This window comes from Austrofundulus limnaeus, unplaced genomic scaffold, assembly GCF_001266775.1.
Source record: "Austrofundulus limnaeus strain Quisiro unplaced genomic scaffold, Austrofundulus_limnaeus-1.0 Scaffold89, whole genome shotgun sequence".
NCBI classification, from domain to species: Eukaryota; Metazoa; Chordata; class Actinopteri; order Cyprinodontiformes; family Rivulidae; genus Austrofundulus; species Austrofundulus limnaeus.
In genome coordinates, this window is record NW_013952491.1 from 1,902,900 (window position 1) to 1,911,125 (window position 8,226).

The following is an 8,226-nucleotide window of genomic DNA, read 5'->3' on the forward strand; positions in this document are numbered from 1 at the left end:
AACATGATAATAACATGATAATAACGTAACATGACAGCATAACATAACATGATAGTAACATAACTTCACATGAAAACATGATAATAACATGATAATAACATGATAACATAACATGATAGTAACATAATAACTTCACATGAAAACATGATAATAACATGATAATAACATAATATAACATGATAATAACGTAACATGACAGCATAACATAACATGATAGTAACATAACTTCACATGAAAACATGATAATAACATGATAATAACATGATAACATAACATGATAGTAACATAATAACTTCACATGAAAACATGATAATAACATGATAATAACATAATATAACATGATAATAACGTAACATGACAGCATAACATAACATGATAGTAACATAATAACTTCACATGAAAACATGATAATAACATGATAATAACATAATATAACATGATAATAACGTAACATGACAGCATAACATAACATGATAGTAACATAATAACTTCACATGAAAACATGATAATAACATGATAATAACATAACGTAACATGATAATAACACAATATTACACGAAAACATGGTAATAACTAACATAACATAATAACATAAAAATAATAACATAATAACATGACAACATAACATTATAGTAACACAATATTACATGAAAACATGGTAATAACTAGCATAACATGATAATAACATAAAAATAATAACATGATAATAACATGATAATAACATGGCAACATAACATAATATGATAGTAACATAATAACATAACATGTAAACATGATAACATAACATGATAACATGACAACATAATATAACATGGTAGTAACATCATAACATGAAACATATCATGATAATAACATGATAATAACATGACAACGTAACATAACATGATAAGAACATAATAACATGATAATAACATGACAATATAACATAACATGATAGTAACATAATATTACATGAAAACATAATAATAACTAACATAACATGATAAAAACATAACAATATGATAACATGATATGACAACATAATAACATGATAATGTCATGATGATAACCTGGCAACATAACATAGCATGAAAACATGATAATAACCAACTTAACATAACATAACAATAATAAGATGATGATAATATGATAATAACATGATAACATAATAACATGACAACATAACATAACATGATAATAACATAATGTTGCATGAAAACATGGTAATAGCTAACATAATATGATAAGAACATAATTTGATAGCATGATAATAACATGATAATGTCATGATAATAACATGATTATAACATAATTATAACATGACAACATAAAATAACATGAAAACATGATAATAACATGATTATAACATGACAACATAACATAATAATAACATGATAATAACATAATTATAACATGGCAACATAACATAACATGAAAACATGATATTAACTAACTTAACATAATAACATAACAATAATAAGATGGTAATAACATGTTAATAACATGTTGTGCTCTCAGGCTGGATGGATGGAGGATGGCTGATGCAGGGACAGAAAAGCTGATTCTGCTCCTCCCAAACTGGAAGCAGCTCAGACGGATCAGGTGACTCTTTCCTCTAAATCTTGTTTCCTCTTTTTATTCATGTGAAACTAATTCAGCTGTGAAGTGGTGAATGTTTTTTAACAGTGGGATGTTCTACAGGGACATTTTACAGACGAAATAAAAGAATCCATCCATCCATCCATCCATTTTCTGTACACGCTTCTTCCTTTTCAGGGTCGCGTGGGTCACTGGTGCCCATATCCAGCAGTCACAGTGCGAGGGGCAGGGTACACCCTGGACAGGTCGCAAGTCCATCACAGGGCCACACATAGAGACAAACGAGACAAACAACCATTCACTCTCTCACTCACACCTAGGGACAATTTAGAGTTATCAATTAACCTAACAGTCATGTTTTTGGTCTGTGGGAGGAAGCCGGAGTACCCGGAGAGAACCCACGCATGCACGGAGATAAAAGAATCATTTAGAAAATTTCAAGAAAAAATAAACTGTCTTACGTTGAAAAATTGTAAATTTGCTAAAACAAAATTTCCATTATTGAAGGCAAATATTTTCAATATTTAAAGAGAAGTTAGTTTTTTGTAAACATGATTTTTTTTTGCTTCAGTCATTAATTCTCTCCTTCAGCTGCTCAGTTTGTTCATAAGATGTATAAAAATCAGCCACTTGGTTTGAAACCTTCTGCAGTCGGTGCAGAATCATCTAGACCAGGTTTGAAGTCTGTGTTTTAGTTTGAAACTGGAGCAGATTAAAGAGGCTGAAGGTGAAAACAGCTGGAGTCACCCTTTAACCAGTCTGGTTTTCCAGATAAATTAAAATTTTTCTTTGTAAACTTCTGACAATGTCAGAAAATATTTAGTTTAAAACTCTTCACCTTTAATCGTGGAAATTTCTGAGTTTTTCTTGCAAATTTACAACATTTCTACAAGAAATTTCCTTTTTTATTCCTAACATTACTCTAAAAGGTTTGGAGTTTTTTTGTTGGAGATTTATTCTTTTCTTTTATCTGTAAACTCTCACTAATATACCATCATAAAAATCTGATCTTTATTTCCTGCTGAATATTAAAAACGTGATAAAGTGAATTTGTCCTGTCAAACAGGAAGTTCTGCACCAGGTGATAAACCTCCTGATGCTCAGATTGAAACATTTAACCAGTTTCTGTGTTTTTATTGTTCAGACTGTCGAAGAATCTGATCAGCGACTCGTCTGGAGAGAAGCTGCTGGATGCTTTGAGGAGCTGCAGCCGCCTGGAGGAGCTGCAGTAACAACAAACTAATTTAATTTAATTATCTTGTGTTTGATAAAAGAAACTTACTTCCTGTTTCCCTGCAGCCTGTCCAGCAACGCTCTCAGTGACGTCTCTGCAGCCAGATTGGCTCTCGTTCTTCCCTGTCTGCCTCACCTGACTGAGCTGGAGTACGTTTCTCTTCACTTTAACCAGCAGACATTAGCTCCGCCCCCCTGAACTAATCCAACTTCCTGTCCAGTCTTTCAGAAAACCAGATGGGACCAAAAGGAGCCGTCAGTCTGTCTGAGGCCATAAAGAGCCTAAAGAAGCTGAAGAAGCTTCAGTAAGATCCTGAAGCTTTAAAAACTCGTCGGTTGTGTGAATTTCTCTGAGTTTCTTCTGTTTTGAACTCATTTCTCAGTCTGACCTCTGTCGGCACGTCGGAGCTGAGCCAGGTGGTGTTCAGCCTGAGTCACTGCGCCGACATACAGGATGTCAGGTAAAAACTGTACAAACTAACATAATTAAACCGACAGAGATGGTTAAATGTTTCAGTGCTGCTGAAACACTTTATTGGTTTGATTCTTGTTAGAGTTTGAGTTTTGGTTTGTTTATTTCCAGAGGTGGGCAGCACTAATCTAAAAATTAGTTCCACTAACCCAAAAACACTAACTCATATATTTAGGTCCCCTAATTGTAAAGCACTAAAATAACCCAGTCAACCCATGAACCTGCTTCAACAGACAACATGACTCACATGTTGCTCTCTTAACACTTCTCAGTAGATGTGTTTCCACTGACCATGAAAATGAGCAAATTAGAATTTCGAAAATAAATTTGCTCAATGGAAACACGTCAATTTTGAAAAAAAAAAAAAGTTTTTCGACAAAATGTTTTTGCGCTAGGATGAGGTGGTATTTCGGCCGTATCGAAATTGGTGTTTTTCACAAAACTGCAATGGAAACATTTTTTTCACATCAACAACCGTCTGTTTCTACTGGTGAAAAAGACGATGATGAAGAAGATAACAGGAAGTAGAAGTAGTAGTAATATCACAGAAGTAGTTTAAAATAGTAAAGTCACCGACTACATTTTCCCCAAAAATAAGAAAAATAGACAATTCAATAAATAAAATTGTGGGGCATGAAATAAATAAATTAAACATATTTAATGTAAATGTTCCAAATAAAAAACTGTAAAAATTTTTTGATAAAGTACAAATGAAAATAAAGCCTTTTTAAACTTTTGGTAGAACCAGAAGCTGCTCTTCATATTAGTGACAAACAATAACAGTAACAACAGCTTTTCAACAAGTTTAAAGTTTCTTTAAAATACATTCAAAATGTTTAAATTAAACTACAAAAATTAATTTAAAGTGCAAATTAAAATATAGTTGTATCTTCAACTGTATTTGATAATGTTTTGAACTTTTAAAATATTTCATGGTAAAACCAGAAGCTGCTCTTCATATTAGTGACAAACTTTGGTGTTTTTTGATGAGTTACTTTCATTTTTGTTTCTACTTTTAATTTAAAATAAGTTTCCATTCTCAGCAGGTTTCTAAGGTTCTTCTTCTACATATTAAAAAGTTGTTAAACATCTGAGTGGTGCACTACTGCTACTAGTGGTGACAAAGTGTATTACACCTCATTTAAAATCAGTGTGGTCCCACGGCCCTCTGTGGCCCAAAGTTAAAAACTGTTGTTCTTTTGAGGCCCTCAAGGTGGCGCTGTGGGCCACAGGTTAATAATCTCTGCTCTAGATGGTTCGTTCCCACCTGTCTGTACTTGTCGTTAGCTCAGCTGTTTCCCTGCTCTGTGTACAAGTAAACATGGCTGACTGGGGAGGATGGTCTGATTATATGAAAGTGTTTTTTAAATCAGAACTTTTAGTTTTATTTTGTTCAAAACATAAAAATTATTCTTTTAGTTTTACCTTCCTGATTATTTTGATCAGTTTTATGACTCCAGTAGTTATTTTCTGTTCGTGTATTTTTACTTTAAAGTACTTTATCCACCTGTGTGTGAATCCAGAGTGAGTATAAAGTATGTGATGTGTGTACTTTCAGTCTGGGCTGGAATAACTGCAGCGATGACGTCGCTCTGCAGCTCGCCACCGTCCTGCCCTCCTGCTCCCAGCTGGCTCGCATCGAGTGAGTTTACAGGTTCTACGTGTGGTCACATGACACACAGGTGTTTGTTCCACCTGGGAACACTGTGTGACCAGCAGGGTCTCTATAGTTAACTAGAACTAACTAAATAACAAAAACTGAAACTGAACAAACATTTTAGTTAACTAAAATAAATAAAAACTGTATTAAAATGAAGAAACAATAACTAACTAAAACTGTTTAATATTTTTACAAAATTAACTAAAACTAACTGAAATTATAGCTTTGATAAAAATGTTTATTCAAACTATTAAAAAAACCTAATACTAGAACTAAACTAAAACTAAGCATTAAAAATGCAATAATAACTAATAAAAACTAACAAATCCACTGTAAAAACTAAAACTGAGTTAAAAGAAAAAAGTCACAACAAAATAAAACTAAATGAAAAATATAAACTCTTATAATGTTGCTGAGCAGCAGGTGTGTCTGTTCTTACAGTCTGGAGTGTAACAGCGTGAGTTCTGACGGAGTGGAGGTTCTGGTCAGAGCGCTCAGGTCCTGCCCCGCTCTGCAGCTCATCAGGTGAACCTGGACCCCCTGCAAGTCACCTGACCTCAGGTGTGTGGTTCAGGTTTTAACCCCGCCCCCTCTGTGTGCCCACAGGCTGTGGAGGAACAGAGTCTCAGTGAGACAAGCTCAGAGCTTCAGTCTGAGGGAGAGGAGACTCAGCTTCTCCTCCACCGTCTGAGTCTGCAGGACCAGAACCAGACCTGCAGGACCAGAACCAGACCTGCAGGACCAGAACCAGACCTGCAGGATCAGAACCAGACCTGCAGGACCAGAACCAGACCTGCAGGACCAGAACCAGACCTGCAGGARCAGAACCAGACCTGCAGGARCAGAACCAGACCTGCAGGARCAGAACCAGACCTGCAGGACCAGAACCAGACCTGCAGGACCAGAACCAGACCTGCAGGAGGTTTTACTTCTGCTCTGGATCAGATGTTTCTAACATCTGTGAGCATCAGGAGAACCGGTGGTTTTTTAAAAAAACTGTTAAATGTGTTTTTTTTTTCAGGAAGTGATGGAAGAAAACAAAAACAAAACAAACAACGCGTCACTGAATCAATGTCGTTCCTCCGACTCAAACTGCTGTGAAACATGTTCAGGTTTTTGCTGCACTTTCAGGACGAGAAGTAAATTATTTCTTATTTATTGTGATTCTGACTGTAAGAAGTGTGTTTGCACTGAAGCAGAGGCCACATGAGTGAAAACATCATTTATCATAAACCTACAGAAACGTTTCCTCCTCTGAAGCTCATTAAAGGCTGTGGTCTCTGCAGGACAACGTATTTATTTCTGCTCTTTGTGACGGGAAAAAAAAACATTTTATATTTTTATGTTCATGTTTGGTATTTTATTAAAAGGAAATGAAAATGTGACAAAAGCATATTTTAAAAAACAAGATTAAGATTTTTCCTCTTACAACCAGTTCTAACAGTTTATGCATTAATGTTTGTTTTCATGGAAAAATAATAATTCTTCTTTAAGTCAGAGTATTTCCTTCTGTTTGCACAAACCTGTTTGTAATCCCTGAAGAAACAAACTAACAGCTGTGAGGAAAGTGTTTTATTTTGAAATGTCTCCCCCTTGTGGCCGGCGGCGGCGCTGCAGCTTCCTGCCACAAACAACACAAACAGAAAAAAGTATAAAAACTTTGTGTATTTGTGGAAATAAATCTTTCAGATGATGACACGAGCTGAACGCTGAAACTAATCTGTGAGCTCCAGATCTTGTTTTTACTTTAAAAAGTTCGTCCTTCAGCTGAGAAGCACTCGATCCAGCAGACGAAGAGCAGTTTTCTATTTTTACTTGATACGATTGATTTTAGTAAACAGACGTTGGAAAACGAGACGGCTGACCTTTTTGTTTGTAGCAAGTGTTACAGTGGGCCGCTCCCAGATGTGAATATTTAATCAGGCTGCTGTTTCTCTGCTTCAGTTTGAGATCAAAGCTAAAGAAACACTGTAAACAGTAAATATCTTACCTGTTGTGGATAGTGCTGTGAACCTCCTCAAATTGGAGAAATAAAGTTTTTATTAATCAACATAAGCAACTTTTTACACTGTAACCATGTAATTATTCCTCACACAGATTTTCCAACAGAAATAAGTTCAGCTTACTGCAGGAAGTGCTACAGCCAGCTTCTGCTGCTGCCGTTTTTTTCTTGATAAAAACAGCCCTGTGTAAGAGAAATTTGGGATGCAAAAGTTCTCTCGTGTTTTTTTGCACGAGTCACTATAAAAGTTTTTGTACTGGAGCTGTTCAACGTGTTCAGACTAGCCTTTAGCTCATCCATCAGGTCAATTCATCTTCCTGTCTGCAAACAGCCACCTGCAGCAGGTAAGGTATTTACTAACTATGTACAACTCTACCTGGTACCTGTAGGGGTACTTACGGAACATACCTACACAGTATCTACAGGAGTGCCTCCAGGGTACATATTGGTACAAACAAAGGTACTTTCAGGGAACATATCTGTTACCTAATGGGAAACTTATCTAGTACTTACAGGGTACACACCATGTTCTTTCAGGGTTACTTTTGAAAGTACTTACTGTACCGAGCCTCTTCAACATATAGCAATGTGTGTATCCTGTAAGTACTTGTTACGTGACTTGTAGATACCAGGTTTGTGCTAGGTGTACACCCTGTAAATACCACTGTACACACCAGGTACATACCCTGCAAATACCAGGAATATACCCAATATGTGCCCAGTAAATACCAGAATTGTACAGGTACCGCAGTAAATACCTCTTGGGACCAGTATGCTCTGCTGTACATACACTTTAAGTACCAGGTGTACCATGACTAAGTACTCGTAAGTACCAAGTACCTATATCTTGTAGTATTTTGTTTTGCTACCTAATCAAATATTTTGAAATATCCCTTTAATGTTTACAGATGTTGGACGAACTGAAAACGGAAACGCCTTTCTTTCCGTTTGGGGTTTTATTTTGAAGGCCGGCCCGCTTGACTTCCGGCGTTACGTCATTGCCGTCCACTTGACAGAGCTGGGTCCGTCAGTTGCGCTCAGCGCTGCTCAGTTCGCGCGCAGGGAGGATGGTTGTGTGATCCAACATGTCAACAAGACTTTTCTGCTGCTTTTAGAAGAAAAAACATTTTTATTTCTTTTAAGTTGTTGTTTTTATCTTCAGTGAGAAGTCACCTGGTCAATTATCAAGTGGCTGAGAAGTCCTTCACTGAGGTGAGTGTGTGTGTGTGTGTGTGTGTGTGTGTGTGTGTGTGTGTGTGTGTGTGTGTGTGTGTGTGTGTG

At 36.1% G+C, this 8,226-nt stretch overlaps 2 protein-coding genes across 2 annotated transcripts in view; both read left to right on the forward strand.

The window, feature by feature from the left end:
* The window catches only part of LOC106520250 (protein NLRC5), a gene marked incomplete at its 5' end in the record, with an annotated part of 23,328 nt that extends 16,670 nt beyond the window's left edge, over positions 1–6,658 (forward strand). Inside the window, 7 exon segments of the mRNA XM_014012224.1 lie at positions 2,723–2,806; positions 2,878–2,961; positions 3,033–3,116; positions 3,195–3,272; positions 4,842–4,925; positions 5,385–5,468; positions 5,550–6,658. Coding sequence (XP_013867678.1) covers positions 2,723–2,806; positions 2,878–2,961; positions 3,033–3,116; positions 3,195–3,272; positions 4,842–4,925; positions 5,385–5,468; positions 5,550–5,634 — 583 coding nt within the window.
* A 1,294-nt stretch (positions 6,659–7,952) lies between these two features.
* The window catches only part of cpne2 (copine II), a gene marked incomplete at its 3' end in the record, with an annotated part of 19,893 nt that continues 19,619 nt past the window's right edge, over positions 7,953–8,226 (forward strand). The window contains 1 exon segment of the mRNA XM_014012225.1: positions 7,953–8,157.